At 41.3% G+C, this 18,470-nt stretch overlaps 1 protein-coding gene across 2 annotated transcripts in view; it reads right to left on the bottom strand.

Annotated features, from left to right (window-relative positions):
* Nucleotides 1-5,245: 5,245 nt before the first annotated feature.
* The window catches only part of add3b (adducin 3 (gamma) b), a 40,111-nt gene continuing 26,886 nt past the window's right edge, over nt 5,246-18,470 (bottom strand). For both annotated transcript variants that reach the window (XM_064932517.1, XM_064932516.1), the window contains exons 4-15: nt 17,431-17,576; nt 17,043-17,123; nt 16,257-16,406; nt 15,566-15,709; nt 15,190-15,288; nt 11,493-11,666; nt 10,081-10,341; nt 9,643-9,759; nt 9,172-9,261; nt 7,833-7,956; nt 7,562-7,654; nt 5,246-7,305 (exon numbers count right to left, since the gene is read on the bottom strand). In XM_064932517.1, coding sequence (XP_064788589.1) covers nt 7,076-7,305; nt 7,562-7,654; nt 7,833-7,956; nt 9,172-9,261; nt 9,643-9,759; nt 10,081-10,341; nt 11,493-11,666; nt 15,190-15,288; nt 15,566-15,709; nt 16,257-16,406; nt 17,043-17,123; nt 17,431-17,576 — 1,709 coding nt within the window. In that variant the 3' untranslated portion in view covers nt 5,246-7,075. The remainder of the gene's footprint in view (nt 7,306-7,561; nt 7,655-7,832; nt 7,957-9,171; nt 9,262-9,642; nt 9,760-10,080; nt 10,342-11,492; nt 11,667-15,189; nt 15,289-15,565; nt 15,710-16,256; nt 16,407-17,042; nt 17,124-17,430; nt 17,577-18,470) is intronic.

Here is an 18,470-nt window from a genome sequence, read left to right as displayed (position 1 = left end):
GCTTCCACGAACTGCATGTCAATGAAGAGATATGTGAAAAAACACCTTGAGGATTGATTCCAAACAACGTTTGCCATGTTTCGGTCGATATTATGTAGTTAATCCGGAAAAAGTTTCACGTTGTAGGTGACTGCATTTTCGGTTCGTTTCGGTAGCCAGGCGCAATGTAGAAAACGGAACGATTTCTCCTACACACAGACGCTTTCAGGAAACTGCGCATCTGGTATGTGGCTGGGAGTCTCCTCATTGAAAACATCAGAAGCTCTTCAAAGGTAAATGATTTTATTTATTTGGTTATCTGGCTTTTGTGAAAATGTTGCGTGCTACATTCTACACAAAATGCTATGCTAGCTTAGCATACTCTTACACAAATTAGTCAATTTCTATGGTTCAAAAGCATATTTTGAAAATCTGAGATGACAGTGTTGTTAAGAAAAGGCTAAGCTTGAGAGCAAACGCATTATTTTAATTTTATTTGCGATTTTCAGAAATCGTTAACGTTGCGTTATGCTAATGAGCCTGAGGCTTAGTCACAATCCCGGATCCGGGATGGGGAGTTTCAAGAGGTTATTAAGCATGTCCCAGTTTAGGTCACCTCGTAGCACGAGCTCAGACGATAGATGGGTGGCAATCAATTCACATATGGTATCGAGGGCACAGCTGGGACCAGAGGGAGGTCTATAGCAAGCGGCAACAGTGAGAGACTTGCTTTTGGAAAGGTGAATTTTTCGAAGTAGAAGCTTGAATCGTTTGGGTACAGACTTGGATAGTAATACAGAACTCTGCAGGCTATATTTGCAGTAGATTGCAACACCATCCCCTTCGGCAGTTCTATCTTGGCGGAAAATGTTTTAGTTAGCGATGGAGATTTCAGGGTTTTTGGTGGTTTTCCTAAGCCAGGATTCAGACACGGCTAAGACATCCGGGTTGGCAGAGTGTGCTAAAGCAGTGAGTAAAACAAACTTAGGGAGTAGGCTTCTAATGTTAACATGCATGAAACCAAGGCTTTTACAGTTACAGAAGTCAACAAATGAGAGCACCTGGGGAGTGGGAGTGGAGCTAGGCACGACAGGACCTGGATTAACCTCTACATCACCAGAGGAACAGAGGAGAAGTAGGATAAGGGTACGGCTAAATGCTATACGAACTGGCCGTCTAGCACGTTCGGAACAGAGAGTAAAAGGAGCAGGTTTCCGGGCACGATAGCATAGATTCAAGGCATAGTGTACAGACAAAGGTATGGTAGGATGTGAGTACATTGGAGGTAAACCTAGGCATTGAGTAATGATGAGAGAGAGTCTCTAGAGACACCATGGTAGGAGGTGGGACAACATGGTCGGTTAAGGCATATTGAGCAGGGCTAGAGGCTCTACAGTGAAATAAGACAGTAATCACTAACCAGTACAGTAATGTACGAGGCATATTGATATTGGAGAGAGGCATGCGTATCCAAGTGAACATATGGGTCTAGTGAGTGGTTGGGCTGACTGGGAACACGGCGATTCAGACAGTTAGCAGGCCGATGCTAACACGCTAACAGTTAGTAGGCCGGGGCTGGCAAGCTAGCAGTTAGCAGATCGGGTTAGCAAGCAAGCAGTTAGCAGGGGCTAGCAGTTAGCAGACCGGGGAAGGCAAGCTAGCAGTTAGCAGACCGGGGTTAGCAAGTTAGCCTTTGGGGGACGCCGCGATGGGGGTAAGTCTGTTTTTGCCTCTTAGTGCGGTGACGTCGATAGACCAGTCGTGGAATTAGTGGGGTTCCAAGTAGCTCTAGGTAGCTAGCAGGTTAGCAGAATGGGCCTTCAGTGGGCGTCGCGCCTAAGGGGCCTGTTGGAATCCTTGGCCAGATTATGTCGGTATTCCAGTCATAGAGGATCGGCGGGGTTCTGTGCCCCGTACCGGCAGTAGAAGGTGTCCGGATATTGTAGCCCAGGAGTGGGCTTCGGTGGTAGCACAGGAGCCCTGTCCGGGCTAGCTTCAGGCTAATTTGTGCTTGCTCTGGGATAGCCAGGAGTAATCACCCGGGATTGAGGTTAGCTAGTTGCGAAGATCCAGATGAAAATGTTCAGAGTTTGCGGTAGGAATCCGAGGATATGGAGAGAAATAGGTCAGTTATGCTCTGGTTTGAGTCACGTTGTTCGAACTGGCGAGAGCTTTCTGAGCTAAAGGTTAGCTGATGACTGCTAGCAATGTTTTGCTAACTGATAGCTGGTAGGTAGTTAGCTGGCTAGCTTCAGTTGAGGGATTCCAGATCCGAAGTAAATAGAAATACTTTAGAAAAAAGCAGATCCACGCCACATTGGGTGAGGCGGGTTGCAGAAGAGTATTTACAAGTTGAGGTTTAGGAAAATATTTTTAAAAGATATGTGAAGAAAAAGATGTAAAAAGATGTATAAGAGACACGACCGGACAAAAGACAAAGACATCTGACTGCTACGCCATCTAAGACAAATTGTCTATAAATGGAGAAAGTTCAGCACTGTTGCTACTCTCCCTAGACTGCAAGAGCCCAATGCAGAATGCTCAATGAGGTTAAGAAGAATCCTAGAGTGTCAGCTAAAGACTTATAGAAATCTCTGGAACATGCTAACATCCAAGTCTAACATCTAAGTCTAAGTCTAAGATACATAAAACACTAAACAAGAATGGTGTTCATGGGAGGACACCATGGAAGAAGCCACTGCTGTCCAAAAAAACACTGCTGCACTTCTGAAGTTCGCAAATGAGCAACTGGATGTTCCACAGCACAGATTAAACTAAAGTTGAGTTTGGAAGGAACACACAACACTATGTATGGAGAAAAAAAGGCATAGCACACCAACATCAAAACCTCCTCCCAACTGTAAAGTATGGTGGAGGGAGCATCATGGTTTGGAGCTGCGTTGCTGCCTCAGGTCCTGGACAGCTTGCTATCATTGACGGAAAAATGAATTCCCAAGTTTATCAAGACATTTTGCACGAGAATGTCAGGCTATCTGTCCACCAATTGAAGCTCAACAGAAAATGGGTGATGCAACAGGACAACGACCCAAAACACAGAAGTAAATCAACAACAGACTGGCTAAAACGGAAGAAAATACACCTTCTGGAGTGGCCCAGTCAGAGTCCTGACCTCAACCCAATTGAGATGCTGTGGCATGACCTCCAGAGCAGTTCACACCAGACATCCCAAGAACATTGCTGAACTGAAACAGTTTTGTAAAGACGAATGGTCGAAAATTCCTCCTGACCATTGTGCAGGTCTGGTCCACAACTACAGAAAACGTTTGGTTGAGTTTATTGCTGCTAAAGGAGGGTCAACCAGTTATTAAATCCAAGGGTTCACATATATTTTCCACCCTACACTGTGAAATTTACACAGTGTGCTCAATAAAGACATGAAAATGTATAATTGCTTGTGTGTTATTGGTGTAATCAGACTGTGTTTGTCTATTTTGACAAAATTTTGATTTTGAAGATCAGGTCAAATTTTATGACCAATTTATGCAGAAATCCAGGTAATTCCAAAGGGTTTGCATGCTTTTTCTTGCCACTGTACTGTCTGCCGACTGACTGTTCTCAAAACTGGTACACAAAATGAAATATTGTGTAAGTGTTCTAAGATATTGTATTTTACGAGTAAGATATTTTAAGAGTAAGATATTTCCTATCTGACCTTATTGGAACATATTGTCTATATATGACTATGTTATTACATACCGTGGTGATCATCTGATCCGAGATGCTATTTATGTCTGTAGTGAGGCATTATGCAGTTGTGCCTATTGTCTGAACACAATGGTTGTTCTTTGCCCTGAGGTCACAGCAGACGGTCACTCCACCAGGCCAGTGTGTCACCTGTTCCTTAAAGCATACCACCACAGACTCCTCCTCCCGTTAACACTCAGACAAAGCGGGGGTTGTTGATCAGAAAAGTTTCAAAAGTTTGTCACCTACCTTTTCTGAATTACATTCTGAATGATTTAATCCTCCATGTTTGCCTGTCACTTATTGTGTGGTTCACTAGAGGATACAAATATGCGTTTTATATAAATTCCAAATTAAACTGGATTACAAAAGCTTATTTGACTACTTTAAGAATAATTTAAGCTACTGCTTAATGCAGGGAGATCTCACTCCCAATTATAGTCAATCTGTCACCTCCTGAGATGAGGGTGGTGGTATGATCCGGTCTCACACCCCTTACAGGAACACCTGTTGGATTGTAAATCACCTCTTTGTCTCCACGGCCCCTCTCCTTGGATTACCATGGCAACCTCTATTTAGGCACTACAGCAATAGACCGAATAATATAGAAAGGGCTTCACAAGCAATTATCAATCAGGAAAATGCATAGTTTTTTTGGGGTGATACCGTTTTCTAGCACACTTCTGTGTCTGCTTGAAAATGAAAGCCTTAAAACCTGTGGTATTGTATGTGTGGCTATTGCCAGGGGTATTCTACCTGGAGCCTGTTGATAGGAGGATGCAACATTATAGAATGTGTTATGTAGAACCAATATGATTGACTGTAAAGTATCTACAAATAAGAGGCAGCTTTATTCATGACATTTCCATCTGCAATATTCTGACATCTAACATCACGGAATACACCCCTGGTTGGTGTTCCCATTTGGGTTTGAAGATGGTCTCATACAGCCAGATATACACTTGAGGGGACAAAACATTAATAAGAATACGTTCCTAATATTGAGTTGCACCCCCTTCTGCCCTCAGAACAGCCTCAATTCGTCGGGGCATGGACTCTACAAGGTGTTGAAAGTGTTCCACAGGGATGCTGGCCCATGTTGACTCCAATGCTTTCCACAGTTGTGTCAAGTTCGCTGGATGTCCTTTAGTGGACCATTCTTGATACACACAGGAAACTGTTAAGCATCAAAAACCCAGCAGCATTGCAGTTCTTGACATAAACTGGTGCACCTGGCACCTACTATCATATCCTGTTCAAAGGCACTTCAAACTTTTATTTCCCATTCACCCTCTGAATGGCGCACATACACAATCATGTGTCAATTGTCTCAAGGCTTAAAAATCCTTCTTTAACTCATCTCTTCTCCTTATCTACACTGATTGAAGTGGATTTAACAAGTGACATCAATAAGGGATCATAGCTTTCACCTGGTCAGTCTGTCATGGAAAGATGTAATGTTTTCTACACTCAGTGTATGGCAATGTTTGTGGCATGATTTAATGACGTAAAAATGCAAAAATATATAAACAATGGACCATGGTTTAATAAAACAATCACGTAAACACACACTGTTTTTATTATATGTTGTGAAATGTAATTTTCTAAAGAATGTAATGAAATTCTATGAAGCTGCTATACAGAGCAAAAGTTATATTACAAAAGCTCAGTCCATACAAAAGCAATTCAAACAAAGAAACAAGGACAATATAAGCATTAGTAATGCAGGTTACAAACTGGGAATGTGAACACGATATACAGGGTTTATGCATCTAAACTTGTAATACTTCAACAGACCATAAACTGACAAGCATCAAAACATACAAAATAAAATGTCAGACCGTTGCAAATTGATCAACCTTCATTTCAGTATTGCATTTAAAAACAGCTTCACAAAACACAGTAGGAAAACCATGTTTCTCCTTTTGGATTGAAGCAAATCATTCACATTGGTTACTGGGATAAATCCAATCCTCGATTTATACCATCTCTGGATGTTTTACTTTGTCTTTAGGTTTAACTCAGGTCCAGAGAATAGCTTTTTTTATAACATATTGCTATTAAGGCCACACACATCTATTTAAATATTTGTGAAAAGTAGACTCACTCTTGTTAAAATACTATAGTGACCTTAGTTTAACACCTGGTGACCTAATCAGGAGATTTTAGCCTCTTGGGGAGACAAAAAGAGGTACAATTCAGCCATAATCAGAGAGGAAGTTGTATATCTCTACTGGAAGCTTTACAACATTGTTATTTTGCTATAATCTTGCATTTCTTCCAACAATATCAGATTTCTCAACAACAAAAATATATATATGTTAAGAGGGGCACTTGTTAAACATTTTATTACATTTGTATGGCCTAATCAACTTTCAAATGATCTATCAAGATACTGTCTCAACTAATCTTTCACATACACAGCACATACATATAACATTTCCATAGCCTTATATAGGCCTAGCTATCTCATATCATTACACTTGTAATTTTGCTTTCAGTCATATGATATCCATGTGTACATATCGGTGAATGTGGTAAAACGGATTCAGCAACATTGAGCTCATAGAGATTGTATTAATCATCATACTATCAGTCCATTTAATCACAATAACGAATAAGCAGCAACCACTAAAACAATATCACTGGCATAAATAAAAGTTGAAAAGTTTCTGCCTGGCTAAAACGGTCTTCTCTGTCTTGCATTGTTAAAAGTAGTATGTGTAACAAATGGATTATTGAGAACACAAATACGTACTGTAGTGTATATCAAAATGTTAACCGAATAATCATAAACACAACTACAACCCATACTTTATCCTACTCATAAAAATCTACTAAAACAGCATTATTATGTATAGGTGCAGATACAAACCAACCACACTTCTTATACATTCAGGGACCAGGATAAAACACTCACTTGACACTGCCTCATGACATTTACATGTCTTACCTTCAACTATGGGCTACTGTACATTCAAGGATGAGCCGACTGGAAAAAGGACCTGAACACAATAAACATAGCAGGCTAAATGTGGTATTTCAGTGAGTTTTTTTGATTTTAAAGAATGAGTTTCTGTAGCTATATACTATTATGTGTTTTGATTACACAATGGCGAATTGGCTATTGTACATACTGAGAACAATAAAGCTGATACACTACACGCTCATCACCATGCCTACTATTCATGTGTGGAGTCCTCAGAGGAAGTAATTGAGTAATAAGAAGATTGTAATAACAGGCTTATTGTCACAGTTGCTCCCTTCCAAAAGCTGGAGATCTATTAAGATCTTAGTGACTCATACATTCCCTCTCTAAGGAACACACCTCATCCTATGATCTCATCTCATACCAAACAAGCTGACCTGGCTTTCTTCAGGTTCTCTCCATCTAGGCCTCAGCCTTCTCCTTCTTCTTATTCATTTTTAGGAAGGAGGGAGTGCGAAACTTTTTCTTCTTCTTTGGGGACTTGGTTTGGCTCTCAGGGGTCTTGTCTCCCCCTGATTTCTCTGTTATGGAGATTTCAACCGTTTCTGTGGTGCTGACGCTGATCTTGGATACCTTGATATTCAGTTTCTCCTCCAGTTCTTCCATATAGTCTTTCCCATTGGGTATGATCTCTGTTAACAGGAAGAAACCAAGTCAGCGAGGAAAGGTTGGTGAACGAAGCACTTAAACACTTTAAAAAAAAGATTGCTCCTTTACAGGAAGAATGAAGATGACAATTTTGTCTGTATAGCAACCTTTCCAAAGCTCTATGTATTAGAACCAATTCAATGTTAAAGAGAAGGAATGCCCTGATTTAGGAATTCAGCATCTCACTGAAACTTTATTTCACACAATGGTCTTGTTCCTTTCTAATGAAATAGCCTATACCTTTGACTGGAGACATGAGTGGAGACAGGGACAGTGAGATGGTGGACTCGTCAAAAGTTGTCATCTCATCTGCATCTGTGACATCATCAGCATCTGCAAGTTCAAAGTTCAAGGGTTATCAATAGGGCCTGGAGTTTTATCCTGACCTTGTGACCTGGCCAGGTAAAAGGTTGGGCCCTAGTCCTCACTACTGTAGATAACAGAGGTGGGAATAAAATTATCTTCATCATGACAGAGTTGATATTTATAATGAGATAGGGGAGAATCATACCATCCTGACCCAGCTGCCTTTGCTCCAAAACACTCTTATACTCTTCTAGCATTTTCTCTGTCAGCTCACTGAAGGGGTTGGGAGGAAGAGAGCGTGTCTGCTCCTCATCCTCAATGATAAAGGCCTGAGGGGAGAGAGGTACATACAAATGGGGTTCAACTTTTAACTGCTAGACATACTGCTTAGTGACCAATGAGCTCCACAAATTCAGTTGAACCTAAAACCATTGGTAAGGCCAATACATACCTGTGATCTCCAACCCAACGAAGACCCACATTAGTCTTCTGATCATGACAACTATGAAACTCACTACCATATGGGCCGTTCCACCAATTAGGTGGAGAAGTGTAACTTGCAAATTATTAATTTTTTATTTCACCCAATTTTAACATTCTTTCATAAAGATCACATGTTCAACTTTATAAAAAACAAGTTTTCCCATCTCAACAGGTTAAATAAAAAATGGACTATAGTAAGTGCTATACACAGTGCCAAATAATGTAACAGGGTTGACGATTTCATCTTGAATCAGCCATAAAACCTTGTGACAAATCAAATGTTATTTGTCACGTACACATGTTTAGCAGATTTTTTTGCGGGTGTAGCGAAATGCTTGTGTTTCTAGCTCCAACAGTGCAGTAACATTCTGTCATAAAGAGCACATTTTCAACTTTACAAAAAAACAAGTTGGAATGGAAGCGTGTTATGTGCAACAGGGATGGGCAATTGAATGCAAGGTTTACAACAAAACAAAAACAAAAAATTCTAGCCTATGGATAACAGGGTTGACGTGTTGTGCTCGACACACTCAGTTTTCCACCACAAAACACCAGAAAATGGCCAAAAATAGTAGAAGCAGCTCATCTACTTTTACACTATGATATCACTATTAGATGTTCTATGTTCCTTTTGAAAGAAATATTTAAAAAAGGAATAGTTTCACCATTATAAAACGAGAATTGAGTTCAGGTAACTGGGTTGACTTCATAATAAGGGACAGATGTAAATGAATCACATGAAATAAATAATAATCTTCAGAAATGACTGTCAAAGCAACAAAATAACTTGGGCTTCACGGGGTTGACGGACATGTCAAAATGGACATGTTAAAATGCTTAATTTTGGCACTTTAGCAAGTCCCTTAGTCATAATATACATCTGATTTATTGAATTCTCCATGTGGTCTATATTAGAGGGCACTTCATTTAATATAACAGGCTTTTTATTAATTTTATTGGTGCCCAATTTCTACTTAAAATATCAAAGGGACGCAAAAGGAAAACATTTTGTGGAACCACATATATTATGTTAGGGTTGTGAAGTTGATTCAAGTACTTACAGGTCCTGGTATGGTGTCCACAACGATGCCAGCTAGAAGATGGGACTTTGGTCCTGAAGTCATGTGATCACCAGTGTTCTGTTGCCTTATCTAAAAAATAATAATAACAAATTTAAAATAATTGTAAGTTCTGTTTTCAAGACATTGGCATAACTCTCTGGGTAATTAGAACTATCTACTATTTATTAGTCATTTGAGTCATTTTTGTTCTGAAATGACTCAGTGACACCACATTTTGACTCCATCAAAATTAACAGAAAGGCTTTATGACTGATTGATCCTCTGGTCCACCCAGCTGTCATGCCAGAGGTAGACAGGTTGCACCCTATAGGTCAATGCGATCAATACGAATTTGCTTGGGAAGAGAGTTCAATAGTATGGTCAAGCTGTTGAACTCAACATTTATCCCAGCCCAATATGTCCGAACTTTCAATCAGGAACATGATTAGAAAACACAATGTTCTAGCTCACCAGGTTCCTCTTCTCCAGAACATCAGTGGGGTTTGTGTTAAGGGGAACAAACTGGTTGGGGTCCTCAATCTTTATGGGGGTGCCAGTGCCATTGCTGGTCTCTTCAGATTTCATCCACTGAAAGGAAAGATATTGGTTTAATAAAAATACATTTCAGACTGGAGCTCATGAACACATTTGATGCATTGGGTAAGCTAAGAAGATTTTATGTAGAAAAATGTTGGTGTTTCATACATACAGTTACAAGATTCCACAAGAGGGCAGGCTAATCCACACATTTAAAACTGCTCTGGCAACCTACAGAAAAGCCTCATATTTGAGCAAATATTTGAGCTCTGCCATAGGAACACAGACTGTCAGGTTCAAGCAATATAGATATTACTGTATGTCTACCGGTACACACGGTCGATTGAAGAACACTGGTTTAAAGCAGCTCACCATGGTCTTGGTCCTGGGGCTGCACTCTCCACTGGGTGAACGTTCAGGCACATTGACCTTCAGGTAGCTGTTGGGAGAGTTGAGCCAGCGGGTCCTCTCCCTCTTCTGTTTCTGCACCAGGACGTTAAACGGTTTTCTCTGACCCAGATCATTGTCCACCAATGGGACAGTGTAGACCGTGGCAGGAATCTCCACCTCGTTTTTTGTCCGAATCTTTTCCCTCACTATGGGGTGGTGGTATGCGTAGCCTGTCCGGTAACCCTAGCAACACAAGAGACATAGTTTCAGTCCACCTGTCAAAATGGACTCCATGAAAACTGACGCCTGTTATCCATCAACTATAAAGCCTTTATACATGAATATTAATTAGGAAATGTGATTTCCAAGGAAAAGGTTTCCGCAACATAATTACGCTCAGCACCACAAGGTACTGTTAAGTGATTTGCACCATGGCAGCATATAAAATCAATCTCCCAAAGACACGTTTTCAGTAATTGGTCCTGCAGTTTTCCATCACAAAGTTTGTAAGATCATTTCCATCTTTAACCATGTGAAACATTACACTCCATAAAAATGACTAAAGCCAGTGGTTTAAGCAGTTCGTAGAACACCCAATGTTCAGCCTCTCCAGTGAAGACATTCTTTACATTGTTGGAACACTTTGTACAGTACATATAAACAACGCTTTCAGAAGTGCCTGTTTTCAAAGGGAATAGATAAAGTCTGGCCACACAGGGGAAATGTAGTGTGGAACACATCAAAGAAAAGGGGGGTGGGGGACCGCAAACCCCAAACTCAACCATGTTGATCGGAACCCAGGGAGTGTGTTGAGTATTCCAGTCAATCGACTCTGAAGGACTGTGTGGTCTGTGCTCTTTACTCCACACAGCATGGCCTGCCATCTGGAATCCATGATGGGGGAGGCGGGCTATGATGACACAGAGCTGTACAAGCTAACACAGCTGTAGCCTACCCAGGAAGTGGCATGTCATTAGTAGTTTCAATAGAGGATTTCTCAGAGTAGGGTGTGCTGTGCCCAGAGATTGTGTCTGTCCCTTATCATTAGTAGTGATGTTGAGATAGTAGTGTTTAAAGGGGAGAAGCCCTCTGAACATCACAGTTATCTACAGGGGATGCTAGACCCAGCATTAGCAAACAGTCTGCTAGCCGCAGGCTAAGATTGGAAGTGCATCTTTGATAAACCCCCAACGGTGTGTGGCACTCTTTAATAGGTTATATTGGACAATAATCGTGCATTAGTTCAAGGAGCTACAGCTGGGATTCATGATCTCCCATGTTTGATTCATGGGAGATCTGGTTGGGATTATGATGTCAATGTATTCCCACACATCCTCAGGGTGGAAATGCTAAGCATTGTGGGAAAAGTCAGATAAAATAGTGAGGTCACTTACCAGGTTGTCCAGCATCCTCATGAGTGACTCGAACTCTGCCTCGCCCACTTTCCACTTGACCTCGCTGTCCATGGTGACCCCAGCAGCAGCCACTCCGTGGGTCAGGGGCTTGAGCCTCTCCCTGTCCAGGAGCACCAGGTCCTCCACTCCTGCAGAGCACCGCAGAGCACTGACCTGAAAGACCACATCAAAAACACATATCATAGTTAAGACCAGGAGTTTGTCTTGACCATGTGAGAAGACCAGGTCTGGTGAATAATGAGTAAAGTCTAAAACTACAGACGTAGGATCTTAATTTGAACCAGTTTGCTACAGCAAGAAAAATGATCCTGCAGCAACAGGAAATGTGAATTATTATGTGGATAATAATTAATGGACATCTTTGTAGGAGTTGATAAAAAAAAAAAAAAAAATTCAAGGTGCAAATTACAAACTTCCGAAGCCTTTTTAAGCCTCAAATACACTACACGTTTTACAATTCCTGCATTGCAAGAAAGTTCTCCTGCAAAAGGGTAATCAAATTAAGATCCGACATCTGTAGCTATTATAGTGAAAATATGAGGTAAAAATGTGTGTCACAAGGCGACAGTAGAGTCTAGTAAAAGCACAGGAATCCGAGACTGACCACATGTGGTATGACCTGCTCAATGGAAACACTATCCCAGAAACATTTGATGATAAGAGAACACTATCGGTCTGCTCCACATAGAGCTATGAGCTACAATGAGACTCAACCAAGCCCTAGAACACTAAACTCCACCTGTTGCTCTTTGAGAACAGTGGTTTCAAAAACACATAGAGTCTTTGATTTAGCTTTGTTTTAACAGATGTCTGACTTATCACAAATGTCTCTTTCATGCAGAGAATGTAACACCATTCAATTGGAAAACGACCAACACCAAGTTTGATTCCTTTCCAAAACCAGGGACCATTTTTCTTTACATGAGGGAAACCATTCTACAAGTATAACCCAGTGATTTATATATACACTAGATGCACAATGTATCAGTAAGCATATGGGAATCGGACGACATCAGCTAACAATACCAACACCGGCATCGGCCTGATGTCTCGTCTAACAGCGATGTGCAAAACCGATGTCAAAGCGGACGTGCAAACCTATATAAACGTAGGTAGATGACGTAATGATGCCACGGAGAATACAGCGCGACACAGCATTCCGAACCTCGCCCACAATGTCTGCTGTGTGGATCTATTTTGAAGTTCAGCGACTACTTAGAACAAAAGCAGAAAACAACTAAGCGCACACTTCCAACAACTAAACAAGTTCAAGTTGAGCAGTCATTTGAAAAGAGTAAGAAAATGTCAGCAAGACAACTCAAAGGCGAAATCCATTAACGGCAAGATAATGGAATTCATTGCCCTTGACAATCAATCTTTCTCTGTTGTGGATGATGTTGGCTTTCGCTGACTGGTCGAGCACCTCGAGCCCCGGTACACACTACCAAGTAGGCGCTATTTTTCAGATATAGCCCTAATGGAGTTACAAAGTATTGTTGAAACACACATTCATGAGAGTCACTGCTATTAGCTTCACGTCTGACGATGGACCAACGATGTCAGCATGCTGAGTCTGACAGCACAGTGGGTCGACAAGGATTTCGTACTGAGGAAAGCCACTCATGGTTCTCATACCATTTCAATGGCATTTGAGAGCATGTTTGAAACATGAACACACTCCTAGCTCCATTCAACTGACACACTCCTAGCTCTGACACACTCCTAGCTCCACACTCCTAGCTCCATTCAACTGACTCGAGAAATAAGCTCATCAACTGCTTCTGCAGCAGACGTAATACCCTCTGTCATGGCATTGAAATGCCTGCGCAACAAAACTTACAACAGATCGTGGGGTTAAACTTGCAAAGGTAATCTACTAGAGGCTGTGAACAAGCGATTTGGTGGCATTCTCTCTGAGCCTCTTTACTGTGTCACCACCATGCTCGATACTAGGTACAAGGACCGCTACTTCGATGCAGACAAGAGAGAGAGCTGAAACTTCTCTGCTTGACATGTATGATGAAATACTGGTTGAGAATGAAACGACTAAACAAATGAACAACGAAACAACCCAGCAAGTAAGTGAAAGAAATAGGTTTTGATGATGTTTTACTGGTAATGGGGACATACGTAAATGCCAACAAAATAACTTTTTGGTCAGTGTGTGTTTTTCAACTATTTAACTTAACTAGAAGGCTTAAAATATTTAATATCGGTATCGGGTTTTTTGGCAAGGAAAATATTGGATATTGGTACATACCTAATATACACTATATATACAAAGTATGTGGACACCCCTTTAAATGAGTGGATTCCGATATTTCAGCCACAGCCGTTGGACAGGTGTATAAAAATCGAGCCCACAGCCACGCAATCTCCATAGACAAACATTGGCAGTAGAAAGGCCTTACTGAAGAGCTCAGTGACTTTCAACATGGCACCATCATAGGATGCCACCTTTTCAAGTCAGTTTGTCAAATTTCTGCCCTGGTCAACTGTATGTCCTGTTAATGTGAAGTGGAAATGTCTAGGAGCAACAACAGCTCAGCCGCAAAGTGGTAGGCCACACAAGCTCACAGAATGGGACCACTGAGTACTGAAGCACGCAGCACATAAAAGTTGTCCATCCTTGGTTGCAACACTCACTACCGAAACACTAAATTCGAAACGGCATCTGGAAGCAACAAAGCACAATAACTGTGCGCCGGGAGCTTCATGAAATAGGTTTCCATGCCTGAGCAGCCACACACAAGCCTAAGATCACCATGCGCAATGCCAAGTGTCGGCTCGAGTGGTGTACAGCTCACCGCCATTGGACTCTGGAGCAGTGGAAATGCGTTCTCTGGAGTGATGAGTCACGCTTCACCATCTGGCAGTCCAACAGACAAATTTGGGTTTGGCGGATGCCAGGAGAACACTACCTGCACGAATGCATAGTGCCAACAGTAAAGTTTAGAGGAGGAGGAATAATGGTCTTGGGCTGTTTTTCAAGGTTCAGGCTAGGCCCCATAGTTCCAGTGAAGGTATATATTAATGCTAGAGCATACAATGACATTCTAGATGATTTTGTGCTTCCAACTTCATGGCAACAGTTTGGGAAAGGCCCTTTCCTGCTTCAGCATGTCAATGCCCCAAAGTGAGGTCCATACAGAAATGGTTTGTCGAGATCTGTGTGGAATAACTTGACTGGCCTGCAGAGCCCTGACCTCAACCCCATCGGGATGAATTGGAAGACCGATTGCGAGCCAGGCCTAATCACGCAACATCAGTGCCTGACCTTACTAATGCTCTTGTGGCTGAATGAAAGCAAGTCCCCGCAGCAATATTCCAACATCTAGTGGAAAGCCTTCCCAGAGGAGTGGAGGCTGTTATAACAGCAATGGGGGGGACCAACTCCATACTAATGCCAATGATTTTGGAATGAGATGTTCGACAAGCATGTGTCCACATACTTTTGGTCATGTAGTGTAAAAGTAGTTATTAATTTAATACATTATGATGTGTTTAGACAACACAGGTTAAGGGAAGCAAAATAACACATATTCTGTATATTGGATCGCAACACACCCTCATCGAATTTACATGATAAGAACACAGAAATAGCAGTGAACTAACTATTTCATGACCTATACAATGATGTGGTAGAACAAGTGTGGCTGATGAATTAAAGTGTTACCTGGACTTCACAAGCCTGCTGTGAGTGGTAAATGTAGTGGAAAGCCTCCTCTATGGTTTCCCCCAGAGCAACCAGGCCATGGTTCCTCAGAACAAGCACCTGCAAAAAGATGAAGTGCGGTATAACAACAAGTTCAAAAGGTGAAATGAATAAGTGAATACAAATACATTGTTTTTTAAATCGAAGTGAAAACAACTTCCAGTAACAATTACATTTAGAATGTTCTTATATCTGTGTAAAAAAAACAATTACTACAGTAACAAAACAGATTAAATGGCAGTCTAATCTCCATGGTGATGGAATTCTGTGTGTTCTGTTTCTATGTATGGCACACACTACAATACCTGTTGGTGTTGTTAAGGAAACCAATAGTTACCTTGGCAGTGGGCCCTAGGGCTTTCTGGAACTCCACCTTCTCGTCTTGATCATCCAAAAAGCCTTGGTAACTGAAGTATGCAACATCGCCCAGAACCAGAGCCTCTTGGGAAATTGGCAAGATGCCACATTTCATTGAGGACACCTGTGAATTCAGGATAAAAGCAACCGTGACAATGCTATGTCAACAACAACTACCTAAAGGCACCTTTTATTTCATTTCCGGCTGGTAAAATATCAGACATATTGCATGAACCATAAGAGACGACCTCAAAAGGCAACAGTACTAGTACATTAGGTGTATTTACAGTACAAACAATAATGAAACCAAGAGGTTTCTCTTAATTATAAACTGAGTGGTTCGAGCCCGGAATACTGATTGGCAGACAGCCGTGGAAAATCAGACCGTATAACACGGGTATGACAAAACATTTATTTTTACTGCTCTAATTACGTTGGCAACCAGTCTATAATAGCAATAAGGCACCTTGGGGGTTGTGATATATGGCCAATAAACCACGGCTAAAGGCTGTGTCCAGGTACTCCGCGTTGCGGCGTGCATAAGAACAGCTCTTAGCCCCGGTATACTGGCCATATACCACACCCCCTCGGGCCTCATTGGTTAACTCCGTCATTGAGTATCATGGCCAGGTGACATGGCCACTCACTGAGTTTTAGTTGAGTGTACTCACTGCAGCGGTGGCAGAGGTGTGGATGTGTATGATACACCTGATGTCAGGGCGCATGGAATAGATAGCAGAGTGAGGGCTGAAGCCAAAGTGGTCCACCTCCAGGTAGGTGGATCCCTGGTCGACAACATCACCAATCATGTTCACTTTCACCTGGAAACAGACCAGGAGACAATATCAGTAGGGCTACCATGGCAACCAGATACTGAGTCGGATACAAAGCTGCACAACTGTATTGGGAATTATTCCAACTCACTGTAGGTCGTCATTGTATATAAGATTGTTCTTAACTGACTTGCCTAGTTCAATAAAAACATTTTAGACTGTTCTACAATATTGCTGCACTATTAAAATAGATTCATTATTGCACTCTTGTTTTTTCTTATTGGAATTCAACTATATTCCGTTGTTATTATGACAACACTGTAAGAGGATTACATGTAATCATTCTATTGGGACTCAGCGCTCCATCAATACTGTAACTATTGGCAACTACATGCTGAAAAACATCCATTCAACAAAACTGTAATTTCTCCTTGACCCCTTGGTGAAGTAGAGTGAGGCGTGTCTCAGCATACCCAGAGGCTGTCTGGGTGGCTGGTTATTGATTATGTGGCCATGTCAATAGTCTGAACACATATTCTGCATGATTCACATCTCAATGGGGTTTTCTGGATACTGTTGATAACGATAGTGTTGTTCACCCACTGGAGAAAAGCACAAAGTGTTATTTTCTGTGGTAGTTCTAAGAAATCTGGAATATGAAAATGCATGCACCATTATACCTACCAGACTGCCAGCCGTCACTTCAGTGAAAGAGAGCCCTTGTGGGATGATAAGAACATGGTCTTGTTCTTTGCTAACCCGGACCTGTACAAGGAAAAGGTCAAAAAGCTAAATGTCAAAAGGCATTTCCAAGAACAACATTGCACCGGTTACATACAGTAAACTGGATGTAGGCTATTCTCAAGATAGAAATGGCTAGACTATTTATTTGTACTTCAACTATGCCTGAAAATGGCTAAAATAAAATGTGTATTGGGTGACTGAGGACTCTGTGTCATTTTGACATACCTACAGTAATCACAATTCCTACTGTGCTTATAATGCTACATTAAGTTCGTGTTACATGTAAGTAGAGAGGTCTAATACGGTTTTTAATGAGGGTAATACTCACAGTAATGTATGAGCTGGTGAAATGGGCCCAGCTGAAGAGGTCCACCAGTCTGTAGACACTGGCTAGCTTACAGCGACACTGTTTCTCTCCTTTAGTAAAGGATGCAGACTCTATCCCATAGAGGTCATTGACCGGGGTGACCATCCCTAGGTCCGGAGAAAACACATGCATTCATAGTGAACTGTGACAAGAGCACAGTGACGAACATCCCACAGCCTTTGTGACAACCACCACAAATTACAGCTTTCTTTGTGTCTAAACAAGCTGGTGTGTTAACCATTCATACCACTTCAGAAATATAACATTTATGAATGTTCATGAAACAAGAACATTATTCATGTTGAAGTTGCATTATGACACGGTCAATGTCATTTGCTTTCTCTTTGGTTTGAGCTTACAAGCACCACCTATGCTGACTTGTTTAACTTGAGCAGTTCTAAATGGTCCTGCCTCTCTCTTACAACATTTAGTTGAAATGATTGCTATAAATAAATGTCTCACTACATCTCAGCATCCCATGGTTAACTTTTGGATCATAAAAAAAGCTGTTCTCAGTACTCCTCATAAGAGCTCTGAGTAGTACATATTTTTCCTACTGTATAAGGGCATTGGACAAACCGGAACCCTATTCTTTTACAAGTACTTTAGGAGGGACTGTTGATTTAGAAAGAGACAGTTCTGCCTCCATTACCTCAAAGCCACAGGCGACGACAGTTCATTTTACATTTCCTAACATTCACAGTAAACATTCCTAGTGTTTTTAAAATGGAACTTTTTAGCCCTAGGGTTCATAGTGACCTCCATTGAAAGACGGAGGGCAACATCATTTATGCTCCAGACAGCTATAATTCATTATAAAGTCGGGAACATTTGGTTCACTTAGAAACATTCGGAATGTGGTTAACATGTAATTGAGCAGAATTTTGCTGCATTCGGGCTCTCAATGTCACACGTTTTTGTGAATTCCATGCCCCAAAACATTGACAATGCAGAGAGAATCAGGATGCGTCACTGAAAGACTATGCAGAATGCGCAGACCT

Source organism: Oncorhynchus masou, chromosome 23 (assembly GCF_036934945.1).
Source record: "Oncorhynchus masou masou isolate Uvic2021 chromosome 23, UVic_Omas_1.1, whole genome shotgun sequence".
Classification (NCBI taxonomy): domain Eukaryota; kingdom Metazoa; phylum Chordata; class Actinopteri; order Salmoniformes; family Salmonidae; genus Oncorhynchus; species Oncorhynchus masou.
The sequence above is the reverse complement of the archived record's forward strand: the minus strand, read 5'-3'. Positions and strand labels throughout refer to the sequence as shown.